Source organism: Triturus cristatus, chromosome 9 (assembly GCF_964204655.1).
Source record: "Triturus cristatus chromosome 9, aTriCri1.1, whole genome shotgun sequence".
Classification (NCBI taxonomy): domain Eukaryota; kingdom Metazoa; phylum Chordata; class Amphibia; order Caudata; family Salamandridae; genus Triturus; species Triturus cristatus.
In genome coordinates, this window is record NC_140592.1 from 1058605286 (window position 1) to 1058627117 (window position 21832).

Sequence of the window (21832 nt, forward strand, 5' to 3'; positions counted from 1 at the left end):
ACAGTGCAATTTACTTTGTTGATGGTTCTTCTACCATTGATCAAGAGACAGGGATAAGATACACAGGAGCTGCAGTGGTCAGAGCACAACAGAATGGCTCCTCCGACTCTAGACATTGTACAGCAGATAACATTGCCATCACATTACTCAGCACAAGCAGCAGAATTAATAGCACTGATTGCAGCCCTCAAACATGGTGTATTCCGATTCTGCATATGTCACCACAACAACACATTCCAGCATCTTGAGATGAAAAAGGCGTGGCTTCCTCAAAACAGATGGCACACCTGTGATGCACAAACAGTTACTTGAAGAGCTAATAGATTAATTGACATTGCCAGCAGAAGTAGCTGTGGTAAAGTGTGCTGCACACACAAATGCCCAAGATTTCGTTTCTAGAGGTAATGCCCTGGCAGATTGGGCTGCCAAAGCAGCCGCCAGAGGGCCCTGGCCTGCACCATCACCATACACAGCATCAACACAATATCACTGTGCCCCCATCCTGCTTGCCCATGATGCACCCTTAGCAGTACAGGAAGATACACAAAATACAGTTGATGACACAGGTGATTCACCACTCTCAGATACCCCTGATCCAACAATTCCATACACTATTCATGATACACTGCAATATGATCACATTGCACAACTGCACCTCCGAGAGATACAGGAGAGTGCCCCACCTGTAGAAAAAGAGTTGTGGAAGAAGAGGGGAGTGCAACAGGACGCTTCAGATTTCATTTATAGGCAGACAATGACAGGAAAGCCTGTCATGCCACAGGCTCTATTGCAAATATCACTCACTCAGTTACACCTTCCTACACATGCTCCTCGTGATAACATGTCCACGCCTTTGCAGAGAGAGTGATTCATCCCCAACGAATATGAGCAGATACAACTCTTTGTTCATCAGTGCCTCATTTGTCAGCAGTATTCACCTAACCCAACTGTGATAAACAGTTGTTTCAACAATACTAAGGCCCAAAGGTCCTTTTAGAGCGCTCCACATTGACTATGTAGACATGATTGACAGGTGCCAGAATTACCGATACCTCATTGTGGTAGTATGCCCATTTTCACGGTGGATTGAGGCTGGACCATGTGTCCATTGTGACGCAAAGGCCGCAGATACTTTTATGCTTCGTGAGGTCATCTCACGATGGGACTGGCATGACGCCATTCGTTGTGACAATGGCAGACATTTTTCAAACGATATATGTTTGACATAATTACCACAATGTTGGGAATTAAAAATAAGTTGATTTCAGCCTATCACCCACAAAGCAATGGTATTTGTGAGCGCCTCAACGGGCTGCTCAAAGCTAAAATAGGCAAAATAAGTGCCACAATTGGAAAGAAATGGCTCTATTGCCTTCCCATTGCTCTGTTTGCACTCAGAAACACTCCCAGTTCCGATCATCACGTCACACCTCACCAGCTTGTCACTGGCAGATCAATGAATGTGGTAGTTCCCTCCACCAGACCCAAAGTAGACACTGAGACTTCTTCTGAGATTGTGAAAGCTGAACTGTTTGATTATTTGTGTGCTCTAACTCGTGCTGCAAAGTTACTTTCTATTCAGATATCAAAGACAAAGAAGAAGGGTCCCATTTCTGATGAACTTCCACCTAGCTGCCCTGGGTCACAGATCTTTGTAAAGAAAGCAGTCCGAAAGTGGAGAGACCTCAAGTTCGACAGACCCTTTGAAGTCGTGGACTCTTCACCCACTGCTGTCCGAATAGCTGAGAGGAAAGCATGGATACATCGGAGCCATGTGAGGATCCACCCGGCACCATCCAAAATCTAAATGATGAGCAAGAGGAGGGTATCATGTTTCCACTGACTATCCAAGAATAAGAGTATGGAGATCGCATTGTGGTCTATGGACTGAGACGTAGTAACAGACGCACCCCTCATACAGAACTCTCATTCAAAAAGATATGTACAGTTGTCATCATTTTCTTTGTTATATTTGTTGTCGCAATTGCTATATTCCACTGGCTTGCAGTACTATCAGAAAGAGAGAAGTGTGCTGCCAGCAAGATTAGAACTGCCACCACCACAGTGCACCCCACGTCCAAGACACTTCCTGGTAACAAGCGAACTGAGAGAAGCACCAATAGTAGCTATGACTCCCATGTACCCCCCACACTGACACGTTCCACACCCCCTGCCAACCATACAGAATGGGACATGGTACTTGATCTCACCCTTAATCCCCCTGTGCCAGATACCCCTAAACTATCCCACAAAAATAGACGAAGTATTAGATATAAATTGAGTACACAACGCAAGCAAGCGCCGGTCAGGTATACGTTACATACCCAACGAAAGAAAGCGCAGGCCCCGCCAGTCTCAGACTGGGTCAGTGATCTCCAAAACCCAGTTGTTTACACTTTCGACCAGCACTCTATGCCTGAATTTCACTCCCAGCGCCCTGACAAGTCAGCAGGGGATCATGGGTTCTATAACGCACTATCACACGTGGGGTCGACTTGCCCTTCCCGAGGGGGCTGCGGGGGTTGGGGGACGGCGAGGTTTCAGTGGCTACCTCTGTTCATTAGCCCTCGGGCGGTATGATAGCAGTGGACCAATCAGAGGGGCTCATCAGTGACACTGGAAGGTAGCGGAGGGAGCGACATGTCTGACGGGGTGGGGGGAGTTGGAGAGGTCGGGGGCGGGCGGAGGGGGTTGAGTTAATTTGTTATTTCTTGCGGAGACCTCTAGTGAGGCCTAGTAGGACACTGTTGACCAGGATGCTCTGGATGGGATTTTAGGCCGTGCCTAACTCGACACTAATGCAGTGGGGGAGGACTGGCAGACTAGTACGAGGGTTATGGGATGGGGGGGGGGGGGGCGCTCCTCCTGGGGACCTCGATACCACAGCCGCCGAGCGGGGTAGAAGCATGGAGAGATCTAGGAACGGCCCTGTCTTATCGAGGGGATGATAGAGGGGTACCGATATACTGGAACCTGATCAGGGGGGCTTGACAGGGGCCCTGGGGAGAGAGATTTGTTTAGGTATGTCCCACCCTGCAGTGATCACTGTAATGTATTGTATTTTGTCTTGTCGTAATAAACTTGCAATAAAGTTTGTTTTAAAAAAAAAAATGGGTTCTATAACGCACTATTAGATAACATGTAGTATAGGGACATGATGGAAGTTGGGAAGAAAGTTACAAATGAGTCCTCCTTTGTGTGCTCCCACATTCCCCACGCTGTAGGCGCAGATAAACTGATTTTTCTAAGAGAAGTCCCACCACCCACCGCCAAATGTCTTCTCCACCTGTTTCTTTGCCGTATACATGGTCAGATTTAGCTTCAGTCGGCCGAAATAGACGATGCATTTGTAAACACTACAGAATGGGATAACAACTATGTTACATTCACAGTTGTTACTGATCCACTGGAGTATGAAAGGGGAATGGAAGTTTACCATAGCATGAGAGTGCCTATGCACATAATACAAGTTTGGGAACAGAACTTTAAGACATTAGCGTACTTCACCTTCGTCACACCTCCATCACAATGCCACTCAAATCACCATGATGCAGTCAACCATACGGTTGGCCAACTGCCCTTGTCAGTGGAGACCAACACTGTGCCTAATGGCCAATATTTATTTTAACAGCAAATGGAATGGCCCACATGACTTAATATGTAAGGCAGACTCCTTAGGACGCCCGATTACAGGAGCAGAGCATAAACATGATATTGACAGGAACATTGGGGAAGAATGCGCTGAGACATGGGCACAAGAAACTAGAAGACACACCTTCAATCAGGACACGACTTACAAACCAAAGAGAGCATACAAGCTAAATTCTCCTCTTCTTTGCTTCCTAGGTAACGGCACAGTTCCCGTGGGCCGAAACACTAACTGCAGCAACACCATTTTTAAATTGGACCTACAGTATGGCACCTCCAGCCTCATGGACATCTATTGGGCCTGCGGAGAACATATTTATCTGCAGCTGCCTCCCCACTGGAATGGAATCTGTACCATGGTTACAATGCATGAACTGCATCTGGTCGTACCAGCAGTGAACATTTCCCACATTCATGCCCACCCGATGACAGGCGATATCACCCTACTCCACCACCAAAGAAGGGGCATCAAGCACTATTTCTCAGATGGCCCCTTTCGCGAGATTCCACAAGAATTCCGCCATTTCAACGACGCTGAACTTTTCTTCGGGGGCGCTATCCCACTGTTCCAGACTAAAGCAAATGCCCGCTGGCTTCAAGTGACCCGATACAAACTCATGCAACTCATCAACAACACCTCTGATGGGTTCAACGCCGTAAAAGAAGAACTACGACCTTTGAGACTTATGGTTCTGGAACACCGATATGTTCTAGATCAGTTAACTGCAATGAATGGTGGAGTATGCGACAGAATTGGGAAATCCTGCTGCACGTTCATCTTGGCCAATGACGCAGACAATGGCACGCTTACAAAGGCCATTGAGGACTTGGACAATTTGGGGAGGGAGGTGCTAAGGCAGACGTTTTTTCTAATTGGCTCAACTTAGATTGGATGCCTTCATGGCTGTCTGCGGTACTGAAATGTATAATGCCTATTTTTTGTGTGTTGTTGTTAGTGTGTTGTGTTACACAGGTCCTAATCCATTGTGTAACAAGATTCAGCTCTAAGGCAGTTGGGATGAACTATGCAGATACCGAAACATACTCAGGAATATGCAGGAGGCGGGGAAATGGGGAGGAGATGGCTATGTTAAATTCAGAGGAGCTCACCATCCCTGACTCTAGCACATCACAGGTCCCTCTTGATCGCCACTATCAGGTGCCTAGTAGCCCCCCACTTCCCTCGGGGAGAGACGTGGTGCATCCATATGAGGCAATGACTGACCAATTGGGGGGACACAATGGGGCATTAAGAACTGACCTAAATATAAACTACAAACAGCCACTCCTTGATGACACACCCTGGCAGATATGCTGCACGAATGGTGTTCAAAAATGAACAAGAGGAGGGAAATGAGAGAGGGTCCGGTTTTACCATATAACCAATACCCTGGGCCATCCTTGTCACTCAGCAAAGCATGAACCCTGACGTAGGCCCTGCCAGCCTAATTTGTAGGCCTTTTGTTAAGTTGATCAAAGTTCTGCACCCATCTTTACTGAACAGCAGGCACTAGGCTTAAATGACCAAAAATCACAGCCAGCCTCTCTCTGCAAGGCCTCCTGCTCCAAACTATAGAGCCCCCACCCTACCCGTGTGCGAAGTTCACTGGTGCAGAGTTCACTGTCTCTCTATTCTGTTGACATATAGCACATCACATCCTGGGTCTGAACATGAGAATAGAGAAGTTCCCACCGCAACAACCGTCAGACCAGGGTGATGAATGTGGCGACCCAGACACATATCTAGATATATATATTTTATTCCTTTGCATTACATATTATCTGCTTGCCCTATGCAATTTACGACGAGCGCTTGGCCTGAGAATATAACTTTTCACCTAGTCTACGTTCCGCATTTATTAGGATAGACACGACACTTCTGATAAATGTGCAAACCATGCTATAAGTGACGTAGGTAAAAGTGGCGTGAGATGACGTTACTGTAGGCGCTTCTCATAGCCTTAAAAAGTATAAAAAGGAAGCCCACACAGTTCTCGGCGGACTACCTCCCTGTCTGTATGTAGGTGGCAGACTGTGTAGGTTTTCCCCAAGAGCTCTGATTCTATTTTACTTAAGTGCACTGTTCTATTTTACTTATAGTCTATCATATGAAATGCTGTATCTGCTATGTTATGTTTAACTATTGTTTTCTCCTTTTTAGGTCTCGCTGAGCCCAGCGCATGCGCTGGCTCGGAGAGACATTTTGGAGGTGAGTTTTCAAAGTGCTGCTGGCTGGCCTAGCTCTTGCGTTCACGCGAGCTGTGCATGCGTGAACCGCTAGCCTTCAGCAGCACTTTGAAAACTCATGCTTTAGCGCGTCATCGCGATGACTTTCGCTTTCAGAGCGATCGCGATGACTTTCGCTTTTACGGCCGCGCAACGTTACTTTTACGGCCGCACGGCCAATGCTTGTTTTACTTTGCTCGTGGTTTAGGGTGTAGTTGCAGCATGGAAGCTATCCGCCGTCTGGTTTGTGTGGGGACAGCATTAAGAGAACAACTGGCTTTGCGCTGGTATCGCTCTGGAACATTGGAGAATTTGTAGCACGGACATCATCTTGTGCAGGCGCTGTAGCGAACAGCCCTTGGCGACTCGGCTTCTGTGTATCCCACTTCAGCAAAATGCAACTTTGTTTACATCATGAGAGAGGTCGTTTCACAAAAGAGATTAGTTTTAAAGACAAACGTGCCTCCTGATAAAAAGCTGTGATCCAGACTCTCAGCTGCTTACTGCATGCTGGCTTTAAAAAACAATAATTCAAGCGATGTGGCATGCTTTGTTGCTCACTAGTTTTTTTTTCTTTTGCACGCCCAATACATGCCTTCCTCAGAGCATATCTATCAAGAACTGCCTTTACTGCCATAGGTATTTTTCCATATTGATGTGTACACTCCCAGTTTAATATCCAACACCTTTTTATACAGTCAGTGCATTAAATAAGAACCATTACACCATTTTTTTTATTGCTTTTAAACACAGTGAATTATTGTAGTGCATAACAACCAGCCTTGTACCAGGTGTGCAGTTCTTACACAGCCGGCTCTCAGTTGAACATCTCTTTAAGCTTTAAGGTCACGCGCTTTACGAACCCTTACTCTTCCGTTTGTTAAAATTATCTTCACCTATCCATCTACTGAGTGAAATGCACTTTAGCTACAATATACGGCTATGTTGGCCTTTCATTGCATATGTCACCAGCCCCAGCTGCACAAGGCCATTCACTACAGCATCTGTGTAGTACAGCTCTAAAAAAAGCACAGCAGTGTCATAACACAAGGGAGAAATTCTTAATTCCCCAGCCAAGAAGGTAAATCGTTGTTTTGCTATGAAAATAAAGTAGCTTCTGGCTAGCAACAATTTGAGGTAAGGGTCTATTTCAGGAGCACTCAGATCAGTTTGAAACGAAAAGTTTATGCGCTAACTTTTGTGAAGACGTATAATGATTGCACTGTGTCAACTAGTTAATCCAGCCAAATCACAAACTAAACAAGCATTGGCATAGCCAATATTTCTCGCCTTTGGGACCTTATAAGTGTTTAGACATGCAACAGTTGATGTTGTTGCACCAAGGATATTGTGCTGCATAACTAAATATTTATAAGGTCCCAAAGGCGAGACCTATTGGCTATGTCAATGCTTGTTTACATTTGAAATGTTTATATTGTAATTGCAGGGCTGCTCTCTTTAGACGTGAGTATTCCCAGAATTTCAGATCAAATGTGTTGTGCATTCTGAGAGAAATTATCTTGATTCAGACTGTTTTCATAGCGTATTTGAAGATGTGTCTGAGGTTTAGTCTATCTCTCTCTCAAACAGTTCAATGCTTTCATGCAGAAATGCCTTCAGATTCATGTGACTTTCTGTGAATGCGAAGTCACTATATTCTGTATTTTGTATTTTTATGCCTTTCTCTTGAAGTTTCTTGAAGTTGCACCTTCTAAATAAATCTGTTAATCCTTTTGGCTTAGTTTCCATGGCTCACATATCTGTTTTCTTCATTTTTAGAGCGAGCGTTTCCAGGTACCCGCCTCAAGTTAAGGTGCCCCTTTTGCCCCTAAATCACTCCTTCAATCATTCAGTGAAGGTCCCCTGTGCAACATAAGTTAAAACTCTCCCTCGAACAAATGTGACATTTAAACCGATAAACGCATACAACTACATACATGTATCCATATTTTGTTAAATAGAACATGCTGATAAAACAATACCCACATTTCTCTCACATAGTTATGTGATACACAGCAACATTACAGTAAAAAGCTTTGTAGTTGATAGAACATTTCCATGTAACAATGCGGCGTCATAAACTTTACTGCGTATTCAACTTGAGCTACTATAGAGGCATACCTGAATTTGGCAATATGGTCGCTTTCATGCTTGAAGCTCGTTTTAATGGAGGTGTACTGAAAGAGGCATTTCCTAAACCCAAGGACTGATGTTTTGATTTCATTATTACATCTCCGCTGACAATTAAACCTGAGAGAAACACAAAGATGGACAAACTAAAACACTTAAACTCAATAAAAAAATATCTCATTACACTACTAATCTATCCTAAATAGGACAACAAAACATGTCCTGCTTTACCATTAACTGGGGTTGGACTTTACATTCTTAAAAACTAATGTCATTAGTTCTCTGAAACAGCCTATGCTTAATGCTTTCTATCATCAGTATCGATAAGACACCCAGAGAAATTAGATACTACATATAGACCATGTAAAGTAGCGATTGATGCTTAATAGATTTAGATTTCAACTTGTTACTAATATTTACCTTTTATAAGGTTAGTCTGTTGTGTGTAAAAACTGCATTTAAATATGTATTGTTTTTATGGAGAGCTCGCAACTGTTTAAAAACATAATAAAATGAAAGGCTCATTGTTCTTTGCTTGTGTCAATTACTTCAGACAGATTCACTGCCTAACATTTCACAGCAGGTTGATTTAGGGTTAAGAGGTTTATTTCCATTTCTGCAAGAGACTGTGAACATGTGATTTGTTTTTACTTACAGGCTAAGTAACCGTATTACATGGCTATTTTGAGCAATTTCATCAAACAGGGAGATCTTTTTCATTCAAAAAGTATGGAGTTTTGGTTAGCTTTACTCAACTTTCATGTTTGGAGCGAAGAATGGTTCAAAACAGAATGGGACAGCCATCCTTATAAGGTTACAGGGGAATACAAAAACAGGAATCAAGGGAACTGTGGAATCTCTGTTATGCCCTAAACAATTTTATATTATATGTTTGGTGTTTAATTAAATCATGCAATAGACATATTTTTCAGTCTAACATATGTATGTTTGATATTATTCAAGAACACCCAATGGAGTACAATTGGACCTTCCATATTCTGCTTGAAACCAATGTAACGTTTTTTCAAAAATATTTAAATACCTCTCTAAAAGTGCTCCACTGTATGAGGACCTTATGGATGTATTCAGAAGAGTCCCTAAAAGAAAAACACCCAACAGTGTCATCAACAGTTTGGAATTAGGCTCTGAAGAGGACAACAGAAAATCTAGACGCCCATATGCTTTTAAGCCACAATATTTTCTTCAGATTCTATTATTCTGGTAGGCTCCACTGTGCAATGTTTACAATAGGTATTGTATTGTAATTGCACTTATATAGTGCTTACTACCCCTGACAAGGCGTTGAGGCACTTTTTCGGTGAGTAGCATGCTACTCCGGGAGCCATAGATGATTAGTGTTAAATTAGTATAGTGAAATATGAAAGTAATTTTAAGTGGTTGATAGGTTTGTCAGTTATTTGGATTCGGAAGTAGAGCAGAAGGATAGAAGAGGAAAAAAGGTTTGTATTTCTATAGCAATTGTTACCCCTGATGGGGTATTGAAGCACTTTTTTTTGGCCAGTAGCACGCTACTCTGGAAACCCATAAAGGATTAGTGTTGAATTAGTATGGTGAAATATGAAAGTAATTTGAGTGGTGGATATTAGTCAGTTATTTGGAGTGAGAAGGATAGTGGAGGGATAGAAGGGGAAGAAAAGTTTGCATTTATATAGCGCTTGTTACCCCTGATGGGGTGTTGAAGCGCTTTTCTGGCTAGTAGCACGCTACTCCGGAACCCATCAAAGGATTAGTGTTGAAAATTAGTATAGTGAAATATGAAGTAATTTGAGCTGTGGATATGTTATTCAGTTATTTGTATAGAGACGGGTAGGAGGCGGGATAGAAAAGGGAAAGAGGCTTGTATTTGTTATTTTGTATTGTCAAACATTAATAACAAAAGGTGCTTATATAGCGGAGTGAACTAACAGAACATTTACCAAAACATAGCAGATGCTTAGCCATCAAAAACTGGCAGACATCCCTCTTCACTGTATCCTGGTCTCAATCAGAATGCGGAAAAATGCAATGCTTTCAATGGCGAAGCAGCTACTTGCTACAACTTTGAAACGTGTGTTGTGAATACGGTGACATGCTCTGATCAAACCTCTCCTATTTTTATCATATGCTTGCCTGCTGAGTCTTATCTCTTACTATCAGAAAGAGTTATGCAACAGAACTATCAAGCCAGAGGTCATGCCAGTTTGCACCAACAACCACTCCCAATCCGAGGCTGCTCCAGGAGCTGTGCAAAGATGTGGCCTTCAGCCTGGCACTGCTTATCATTCCGCGCAAGGCTGTGATAGACAATAGCTACACAACTATTTTTTACAGAGAGAAGGTATGCAGTGCAATCCATCTTCAGAAACCTGATTGACCGGCCTGCTATTTTCTGCTAAATGTTAGCATAGCATTGAGAAGTAACAATAGAGTGTTAGGAGCTTACTAACACTGTTAGGAATGTTCATATTTTTTCACTGGCTATGTCATGCATTGCTGCATTTAGTGTCTTATTCTGTGTGGCTAGCATTTATATCTTAGGCACTAGACTTGGGTTTTTAGAAAAAAACATTTTAAAGATTTATCCTGTGTTTCTCAGTGCTATTATGAGTGTATTATTCATTTACGAAATAGGGTTTTGAGTTCTACTGTGTCCCTGGGCTCATCTAAAGGAACTTATCATGATAAAAAAAAAACACCTGCAAAATATTGTATTGCTCGGTGAGCTGCATATGGGATGCAGTTCAACTGGATTTCTTATTCCTGTTTGTGCATTGAGCAAAGTCCTTGCACCAGGGGTTACTACTCTGCACCCTGTAGTTCCTGGTGAGGGGGGTATGGAGAGTGGGATGGAATCCCCAGACCGTGACATCGGAGGTGGAGCAGATACTGACAGTTATGGATTCAAAGGAGCTGCATAATTTAGAGTGACCCTTCAACACTACTTCCACAAGCTTCAATTCTGTCTGGGACCACCATCTAAACCATGTCAGTTCTGCACAACAAATCCCTGAAATGTCCCTCTGTCGTTGGTAGAAAATTCCTGTAAAGGTATTGTGGGTGTGGGAGGATCTGGGATTGGAAGAATAGTAAATGTTATTTCTGAAGATGGACCCAACTTTGGGGCTATATCTTCAAGAATACTGTTTGTCAAAAGCCTACCCTGCGAGCACTGTATTGTTGACCAAAGTTGATACTGCATGTATAGGGTGAAAAATGTTAACCAGCAATGTGGAAAACTCTAGATTTTGCAGCCTGCCTGCTCATTGTGATGCCATTGCCACAGAAGTTTGATGACCATGCCAAAAAGGTCATAATGAGGACTAAATCTCAGCATTCATCTCATGCCAGAAAGGAGCTTCCGCCATCAATTCAAGATACCCCTAAACTTTAAGACTAAATTCACTTGAACTAGTTGAAGATGACATTTTTGCAGGAGGAAAGTGTATAGCTACTTTGATCAATATTGAGGCAGTTTGGCACCCGGACCAGGCCTCGAATGCTCACAATGATCCGATGTACCGCGCAAGCTGTGATTGGTGCAATATATACTGCAATGGAACTGTGGGTGTGGTGTGTGATTATTGTGTGTATGTTTTTTTCTTATGTTATTTTGCAAAACAATAAAATACATTAAAAAAAATATATTGAGCTAGTACATCCTAGCAGTGACTACAAAACTAAAGGAGACTTTCGCATTTGCGACAGAAGTTCCTTCTTTCTTCTGAACTCTTGCTGTTTGATACCTTTTTAACTTGCATGCCTAATCTACTGGATAGCTAATGAACATTACAAATTTTGAAAGGAGTTGAATATACATGTTTTTGAAACTACAGAAAATTTAATATAGTTGCCTTGCCATCAGTATTTCTCAGGGAATGTTGCACCTGCTAAAGATTTAAAATATTTCTACGTCTATATATGTATTTCTACACCTATGCACAGCTGAGGTCATACTTTTAGCTCCACAGAGGGAAGTGTAAAAATACTTTCTTCTACAAGCAGCTAAGGAGGTGGGGTGGCCGTGGTAGTCAAACCTGATGAAGGTAGTCCTGATATTCAATCTAGCTATCAGAGTAACTCAGGATACAAGTGGCGTGGCAATAAGACAGGTTGAATTGGAGCCAGTCCGTAAAGCCCTTTAACTCGATCATTTGAGTTTTGGTCCATTGTCAAAGCAAATTTACTCAGTATGCTCTTCAATGGCAGCACATTTTGTGGAGAGTAAGGAAAAAAAAATATGATTGTGCATTAGCAAAACCATAAATACTTTTACTGTAAAACAAATGAGTGTGGCCAAAGCAGATGCTACAAACATACTGTGGCTTTACTGTCTTTGATCCTGTATTTAATCCTGTGTTTAATCCTGTGTACAAAGCAATTATTTGAAAAAGTTACTCTAAGAAAAGCAATTGTGCAACCTAACTGTTGAATTGGCAATTTTGATGAAAATTAGCAATTTATCTGAACAATGTATTGGACACAAAGGCTCCACGGCATACAGTAAGAGCACCCGTAAAAACACTATTTAGGAAAAAGTCTGCAGCATACTGAAGATAGGAAGATGTTGCCTGGAAAGCCCTGAAGAATAGGCTGTTGGCAGAACACACAGCAGGAGGGAATATCCTAACTTCTAAGATGTTCAAGTTAGCTGGAAGGCATAAGGTGCAGCTAGATCAGTCAGGTCCGAGATTGGGGGAGCCTGCAAAAGAAGGGTGAAGGACTGTTCCCCTCTATTCACAGAGAAACAGGAATTCTGAATATATAATACAGAAACCATTCAAGCTAGAGCGGGAAAAGACCCAAAACACAGAGAATGGACAGGTGGGGAATAACAATTTGAATAAAAACATATTCCAAGTAAAACTTTCAAAGAGGTCAATTTTCCAAGATAAAAACGAAACCCAAACATCCTTTGTGCTTAAAAAGCCATATCTTGGAATGCATTGCTCCAACTACCCTTCCTGATTTCATTCAAATATCAGTTGGAGGAAACCTGAAGTACATAATATATATATATATGTATATATATATATATATATATATATATATATATATATATATATATATATATATATATATATATGTATATATATATATATATATATATATGTATATATATATATATATATATATATATATATATATATATATATATATATATATATATATATATATATATATATATATATATATATATATATATATATCCACAGCATTCCACTCCACAAGGAAGAAGTAGAGGCCACACGGGGAGAACGTCGGGAGATCTTTTAATAAAACAGCAAGTGCATAATGCATTTCGGCCTGTGAGGCCTTCCTCAGATGCAGCTGTAAGCAAGATATGGCTCCACCCTCACCATTAGTCACCCAAAGTCACTCCCATTGGTGGTAGTCCACTGACCGACGGTCACATGTCCACAACTACGCTGTAGTAAACTACAGCTCCCAGAATAAAAACATATTCCAAGTAAAACTTTCAAAGAGGTCAATTTTCCAAGATAAAAACGAAACCCAAACATCCTTTGTGCTTAAAAAGCCATATCTTGGAATGCATTGCTCCAACTACCCTTCCTGATTTCATTCAAATATCAGTTGGAGGAAACCTGAAGTACATTATATATATATATATATATATATATATATATATATATATATATATATATATATATATATATATATATATATATATATACCAACTGAGAGACTAATACAGACTTTCACACAGTGTAGTCACTAACCCATGCATTCAGTAAGACATGTTCAATCACTCACTTATACTGTCAGTCACACACCTACTAAATAATCCCTTCAGGCACTTGTAAATGCATCCATTCTTCAATACACCTTGGCATAGATATATATGAAAAATATTGAAACTTTACAGAAACATGCGTTCACTGGATGATGTCATCAGTGATGTAATTTGAGATGTCATCAGTGATGTCACTGACCATGTCATGAGTGATGTAATATGTGACATCATCAGCAGTGCACTGCGGGCGTGCGAGTTATAGTTAGCTCAACTAACTATAACAGGCGAATTTCTCTGGTTTTATATGAGTCAAATGTCCAACTATGGTTTTTTCAGTGAATATATATATATATATATATATATATATATATATATATATATATATATATATATATAAAATATCTACTGGCGGTCGCCAGTAGATAGTTATAGTTAGGACCGTGTTTCCATAGGAAATCTCAAAATTCTATTTTGAATAACTTTGGCGTCGCTTGACGAATCTTCGCGAAATTTTCAAAACTAATGGGGCGCTCCGCTCAGCTCCTACCCTGAAAGTCTCGGGGGGATTCGTCAAGCGGGGGCCGAGAAAAAAGGGGGGTCCTAAAACGCGTTTTCCCCATGCATTTTCCCATAGGACCTTTAGTCGAAGGTACAGCCCGAACGGCTGAACAGAATTACTTGAAATTTGGCAAAGAGGTAGTCCTCAGGTCAGGCATGTGCCTTTTGCATATATGGTGTCAATCTGTTCAGTAGTTCCTGAGAAAATTGCATTTAAAAGCACATACATATCTATAGCCGTGCACCGTGCGCGAGCGTAATTCTGATTGGTGGATTCATGACAGTCAACATTCGAATCGGTCGAAATCAGGAAGTGTCGGCCGCCATTTTGTGTGTTTTCAGTGGTTTTTTTAGTGAATTTCGAAGGTTTTTTAAATGCTAATTCCTAACTATAACGTCTGTAAAACCTATGGTTTTTTTCAGTGAATTTCGAAGGTTTTTTAAATGTTAAATTCATATTTTAATGTTTATAAAACCTATATTTTTTCTATTTTGTTTGTAATATTTTGCAACTCTATTATACTTTTTTTGAGAAAACTGCACTACCATACCGGTAGTGTACCAAGCTCCATCACCACGCGAATCCTATCCGCAATATTGCTAAACTCGTAAAGGATGCGCATTTCGTATCTGACGGATTCGTGGCACAGCGTCCCGAGTAACATCATATACGTATGAGTTTGTGCCAGCTGCTACAAAGGTATCCGACGGGTACGCTGTACCAAGCCACGCGTTACGTCATGTACGTATGAGGTCGCGCCCGCAGCGCGTTGCGTATGCGACGAGTGCACGCTGCCAGGCCCTGTGATACGTCATAGACGTATGGTGTCGCGCCGGGTACGCCATTCCCTCGTTTTTTTTTATGTCTCAAAACTATATCTAAATAACTTTAAACTGTATATGAGAGCAAGCGATGATCTAAAATATTTTAAACATTTATATATTTCTAACTGTAATAAACTTATATTATAATAAATATATTTTCTCAAAATCTTGTCGGGTGCGGTATCCTTGCGCTCTCGATCCGCGATTGCCATGTGACCTTAAAAAAATCATTTGATTAGTTCATAACATTTCCCATTTTATCAGTTCGAGGACCCCACCCATTTTAGTCATTCTCTCTATAGCGTTTGATGACACACCCCTTCTGCTTAGAGAGCTTTTTTGAAAAGTTGTTTTGCTGTGTACACACATCTTCTACTACACACAACATGCAACGATCATCTTGATCAATATTCATGGTTTGTACATTAGCCTTCCACGTGTGATCACCATGCATCTCAAACGTTACATGAAAAATCAAATGTGCGTTACACGATGCCCCTGGTTTGTGTGTGTGTGCACATTATTGTGCTGTCTTTCGGCAGAGTGCACATCCTAGATCACATGTGACAAATAGTAAACAGTAATGTGTACATTTGTATTGCTGTTTTCTCTGCTGTCAGGCTTTACCAGTATAGTAGTGTGTCATATGTGAGACATTCAGATTCACGTACGGCATGCATGCTGAACTATAATGAAAATCACTATTTATGACATAGCCTCACTGCTGATCCTCCCTCCATCCGAGCACATTCACATGTGTGCGCTTCGCGATAGCAACACTTTCAATAATACCGCACACCATTCACATGAGTGTCTGCGCATATCCACAACCTTGACAACGACATGTGATGTTGGCCATTCAATGTTTTCGAACAGCATCTCATTAGCGATAGTTGCCGCCCTCCCGGTACATGCTACATTAATGTAAATTGTGCATTCTGCGACGTCAAAACTGCAACAGAAACACACATAAGTATACTTCCTGGCCAGGCAGGAACTGAACAATGCCCAGGTCCCCGGAACTATTATTCACACCCCTACGCTCGCCTGGCGTACGCAAGCCCAGCCCACTTTGCGTACGTATAAATAGGATAACAACGATGCCACATGTTCCAGTTCTTCTACACTGCCTCAGCTGATATTGCCGCATCCAGCTCGCATATCACAATGTGCAATAAAAAAAAGGGATCCATGAGGCATAGACCATCGTCGCAATCAACACTGCACCTGAATTGTGAACAGTGCTGCCCGTCGTGTTTGGACACACAACAATGACAGCAGGTGAGCAGTGGGGCCTGGGTGAACAGGGGCTGCAATTGAGCGCGATGCTGCGGGAGGGGTGGGGTGCATCAGCCTGGGTGCGCAGGTACAAACAAGCGATATTGCCCTGCTTAATAACGTGTTCTCTGACCACATTCAGTCACATCTCTGTCTCATTTTCAGGACCTGCTGGACCGTACTGTAAGCCTGAGCCAGCAGGCAGCGCTGCCCTACAGACACGTGGCGTTGGCTTTTGGGGCACTGTAGTGAGCTGCTTACTAAGTGTACATGCACACAGGCTTGCGCCACTGCATTACACACGCATATTATACTTCTAGCATGCGCCCTGTTCCTTTGTATGTGAACGTTGGCATAACATATTATTTAACCTTGTGTATTCTCGTGCACTCCAACGCCTCTTTGAACCACGATTACCACTAACAGTTCGAAGATCGTACTTCAAGAAGGAAGGATGCACTCAACTGGTGTTCTCTATTAACGTTGAAAGAAACCTTCATTTACCTCAAGACGTTTCCAACATTATATTTTTTCTCCCTTTTCAGACACTGGGTTAGTGGCGCCAAAATGGGCGGAGCGGGTGCTCACCCAGTGATGATGCCCTGGGCATTCTGACGCCTTCCTCCGTGGTATCAAGACACCGTCCCCGACCGGAGACCTGCTGGGCCACCCTGATAGCGGCACCCTGGAGTTGGCGCTCCCACCGGTACGTCCTTGGACACACCGGTTGTGGCAGGTGAGCAGTAAAGCCTCGACGCGCAGGAGCTGCAATTGAGCACAGTGCGGGGGAAGGGGCTGGGGTGCAGCAGCCTGGGTGCACAGGTGCAGGCAAGCGATGTTACCATAGATAATAATGTAATCTCTGGCCTCATTCATATCTCCGTTTCATTTTAAGGACTTGCTGGACCACACTCTTTCTCGCAGACCCCAGCGTCTCAGACACACTGGTGACGGGAGGTGAACAGTGAGGGCTGGGTGCAGTAGGCCGGCACTCTGTCTCCTCCTCCCTCTGTTCTTTTCACTCTCCCTCCCCCTCTCCCTTCCACCCACTCGCTCTCTGTCCCATTCACACTTTCCTCCGTTCATTCTCACTACCTTTCTTTTTCTCTTAGACATGGCACACATACTTATGTTTCTTGTTTGTCTTGCAGGTTATGTTCGCTGCTTCCGGAGGAGTCCCACCCACTTCTTTCATGTTTTACTGTTGTTCTAATAAAGTTACATTTCCATTTATTTGTGCTGTGTTAATAAAAGTTATTTTTTTTTTACCAATAAATAACTGAGTGTATGGGTCTTCTTTTTCTGACAACACTTGTCTGTAGTTTATTGTGAAAATCGGAGGTTCATAGTAGGTTACAAGGGAAATTTTGTTTAATTTTCCGGTGCACCTACCAAATATAAACCAACAGACTATTACATAAATGAAGCCTGGGTAATTGTACAACGGCAAGAGTTCCACGAGTGTATCACTTTATAACACCATGAGTACTGCCCGTGTGATTACAGAACCAATAAGGCACTGCCTAGGACCACCGAGGCTTCAAGGACTGGCGAGGCCCACCCTCTATATTTAAATAAAGCCGCGGAGGTTGCCGATCCTCGGTCTTGAGTTGGCCACGAAGCCCCCCGAACAATTCGTAAACAATACCCGGGGAGGTGTCGATCTCCTAGTCTGCGAAACATCTCTGTGCCCTCCCGCGCCTAATTTACATGTGAGATTAAGATCCCCAGTGCTGCAGAGACCCCGCAATATAATAATAGGATTGGCCCCAGAATATTACCCACCAGTGTGCTTATTTAAATGAATGGGTGAGTGTGAGAAAGTGCCATCTTTCTTGCATGGTATGCCCCCACTTTTTGCTGAAATGCTGAATGTACTTTGACTGAGTGTGCCCTGGACTCCTGCCAATCAGGTGCCCAGGGCCTATGTTCCTTCCCTAAAACAAACAAAACCCAAATTGGCAAAGCCTGGCCACATGTCAGCCCCTGGTAAATGGTACCCTAGGTACCCAGGGCCTTGTGACCAGGGAAGGCCTCTAAGGGCTGCAGCACTCATTGTGCCACCCTTAGAGCCCTGTACCCTCACACACGCACACTGCCTTTGCAGGCTGAGTGTTTGGGTGCAAGACAAAAACAAAGTCGACATGACACACATCCCTGTGTGCCATGCCCATCACCTACACTGCCATGGCATACATCAGCCACCCCTCTAGCTGGGTGCCTTATGCCAATGTTGTGGGCACAGGAGCAGGAGCCCTGTGCCCCTACAGTGTCCAGGTCCATTCCTGAGCACTGTAAGTGCAGTGCTGCCATTTAAGAGTACATGGTGCTGAGAGCTCGTCTCAAACGAGCTCCACAGCACCATAATGGCAACAATGAAGACTGAGAAGTTTGGTATCAAACTTCTCAGCACATTAAACCCACATTGATGCCAGTGTGGGATTTAATGTACCAAGCACCACAGAGGGCATCTTAGAGATGCCCCCGTTAACCTAACCTACAATCCACGTCTGCTCTGAGGCTGCCTAGGCTGCCACACAGCAGACATGTTGCTGGACCCCTTGGTAGGAGAGCCCCTGCTCTCCTGGGCCTGCAACAATGCACATCCTGGGCGAGGTGCTAAATCTCCTCACCCAGGATGGGCAGGGGGAAAGCTTCAAAGGCATGCCGCCTCTGTGAGCTTCCCCAGGCCACTGCAAGCCCCCACTCTAGCGGGAAGCTTTGGCCGGAAACCCCAAATAAGGACAGGGGATGTGCCAGCCTGCCAACCCCACCCCTCAGGTGGGGGAGGCGAGGTGAAGCACATCTCCGGGCTCTCGCCATCTTGAATATGGGGAGCCCTACCCTATCAGGACTAGGCTACTGCCCCCCTCCCACAAGAGAGAGGCAGGATAGGTGGTGTACCCACCCCAGGACAGGGACCCAGTGGTCCCTGCCCTACACCTACCTGTAACGCCCCTAAATCTAGTATTTAGGGGCACCCTGAACCTTCCTTCCCCAGATTCCAGATTCCAAACTACAAAGAAGAGCAAGAAGAAAGAAGACCTGCCCTGCAGCTGCTAAGAAGAGGAAGACACCAACTGCTTTGGCCCCAGCCCTACCGGCCTGTCGACCCTCGAACCTGCTCCTGCTCCAACCCGGCATCTCTTGTGGTCAGCAACCTCACAAACCCCGGAGGACCTGGCTACCTTTTAGCTCTAAGCCCCTGGGACTCCCATGAGTAGAGGCTCTACTCAAAACCTACCTCTACTCCCTGGCAGCAGACCGGAACCGCGAACCCAGCACACTCTGCACCAGCCAAGCCTGGCCAGTGCCGGAGTGGACAAAGACCACGAGGACGACCCCACGGCGACTGTGACCCCGAGTCCGGCACCCAAGGACCTCCCTTGACCCTCCTGAAGGAGCCTGCAGCCTCAGAACAAGGTGCCCCCCCAACCACGATCAACAGAGGGTAAGATTTCCCGACACCAAAAGGCACCCCTGCACGCGGCGCCCCGCGGCCCCCTGTGCCCAATCCCGGGGTACCTACCTATCCTCCAACTACCCAACTTACCTCTCGAAGTGGTGGTGGCACCTGAAGAATCCTCGTCACCGAGCTTGCAGTCTTTTTCCAAACCGGAGATTTCCCATTGAAATCAATTGAGCGCCCCAAGGCTCAAAAGCACCCTGCACCCAGCCGCCCGAGTGGCCCTGGCAGTGAAACCTCTACACCTACCTACTTCCCCACTTGCCCTGAGTAAGTGACCAGGAGCCCAGCTCCCACAGCCGCGTGTCTTGCCAGTCAGCAGCCACCAACCAAGGCCCCCCTATCCCTCATAGGATAACATTGGGCCTAACTCTCTCTGCACCCGGCCGCCCTAGAGTCGCTGAGGGTGAACCAGCTGTACCTAACTGACCCTGGGGGACCCCTGAGTCTATGCCCAGAGCCTCAACTCTGCCAGTCGAGTACTTACCCTTAAACCGATAACTCACTTTTCCTCATAGGGTAACATTGACTGGCTTTTTCCTGAAATTTCTTCCAAGTGTGGACTTTTCAAATCTTAAAATATTCACCAAAAATCAGCCGAGTAATGAAAACGAAATTACTCACCTGCTCTTAGGTGAGCTCCCAGTGCTGGATCTTGGTGCCCAGCACTGACTCTGAAAAATACTTACAACTGTACTTACCCGTAACCCAATTTTCTTCCGTAGGAAATCATTGACTGTTTTTCTGTGAAATTTCTTCTAAGTGTCAATGTCTGCAATCTTTAAATATTCTTTAAAAATCGTATAATTTCTGAAAACGTAATTACTTACCTGTTTTGGATAAAGGTCCCAGTACTGAGTCTAGGCACCCAGTACTGGATTACAAAAGTAACGAGAACATACTGTACCTGCAACTTGAATTTTCTTCCATAGGGAATCATTGATTGTTTTCTTTGAAATATTTTCTAAGTGTCAACTTTTAAAATAGCTAAATATTGTTTAAAAATCATTACAGTAATTAAGTCGACTTTCATCACTTGATTCTGAGTACTGACCCAGGACTGAATGTAGGATCCAGTCCTGGAATTCCAAAAGTAATCCAAAAAGTAATCTGTTGCAAATAACTTGAAATTCCCATTGAGCTCAATGCATTGTTGTGTTTAAAATAGAGTTGCCTATTGCAACCACTTGTAACTGTTTACAAAAGTCAATTGCATATTGCAAAAGTATTTATATGAAACATCTCATTCTGAGAAAGTATACTTTAAATCCAAGTGTTGGTTCTAAAATAAAACAAGCATATATTTTTTATATATAAACCATTGGCCTAGAGTTCAGTTATTGATTGTGTGAGACCATTTGCTGACTGAGTGTGTACAACAAATGCTTTACACCTTCCTCTGATACTGCCTTACTGCTCGACCAAGCTACCGCTTTAGAGAGTAAGGTTATATCCAACTTTAGCCTCTGTCAAACCCTTGGGGCTGTGGACTCTTAACACCCTGTGCCTATTAAGGAATAGTATATACTAAGCCACTTTCTCACATTGGTGGATCAGCGGTGGGATACAAACTTGCATTTGTTGGACTACTTGGTTACCATCTGATCACACGACAGAACTCTTAAAATTGCCTTTAGAATTCGGATTGGTCTTTTCCAAAATTACTAAAAGTCTTGCTAGGGCCTTGCTTAAGTCCCATTAGAATTTTAGAAAAATAAAAGTCACTATAGTCAGGGTAGAGGATTACAACTGTCAGGTTAGAATGACTCAAACAAACCCAGCTGTTAGTGACAATAATATCATGGACCTGGTGGAGGAGCTCGACCTCACACCTTACTTACCCTTGTCTTTCAAGGAATTAAGGTCCCTATGCAAACTTAAAAATTTACCAACGGGCCTGCATCCAACCAAACTAGGGCTCCGGGAGCTCTTGGCTGAGTATGCTAAGG

General features: G+C 43.5%; 2 protein-coding genes across 4 annotated transcripts in view; one reads left to right on the forward strand and one right to left on the reverse strand.

Annotated features, from left to right (window-relative positions):
* Positions 1-8000, forward strand: part of LOC146799375 (endogenous retrovirus group 3 member 1 Env polyprotein-like) — a 149782-nt gene extending 141782 nt beyond the window's left edge. The window contains exons 3-4 of one of the 2 annotated variants that reach the window (XM_085626937.1): positions 1583-1774; positions 3847-8000. In XM_085626937.1, coding sequence (XP_085483063.1) covers positions 1756-1774; positions 3847-4535 — 708 coding nt within the window. In that variant the 5' untranslated portion in view covers positions 1583-1755 and the 3' untranslated portion in view covers positions 4536-8000. Of the gene's footprint in view, positions 1-1501; positions 1775-3846 lie in introns of those variants that run through there. The other variant, XM_085626938.1, reaches the window with a different exon arrangement.
* Positions 1-21832, reverse strand: part of TOGARAM1 (TOG array regulator of axonemal microtubules 1) — an 846610-nt gene that overhangs the window by 411350 nt on the left and 413428 nt on the right. For both annotated transcript variants that reach the window (XR_014968891.1, XM_085626936.1), the window contains exon 12: positions 7996-8124. Coding sequence is in view for 1 of the 2 variants with exons in the window: in XM_085626936.1 (XP_085483062.1) it covers positions 7996-8124 (129 nt within the window). In the remaining variant the exon portion in view is untranslated. The remainder of the gene's footprint in view (positions 1-7995; positions 8125-21832) is intronic.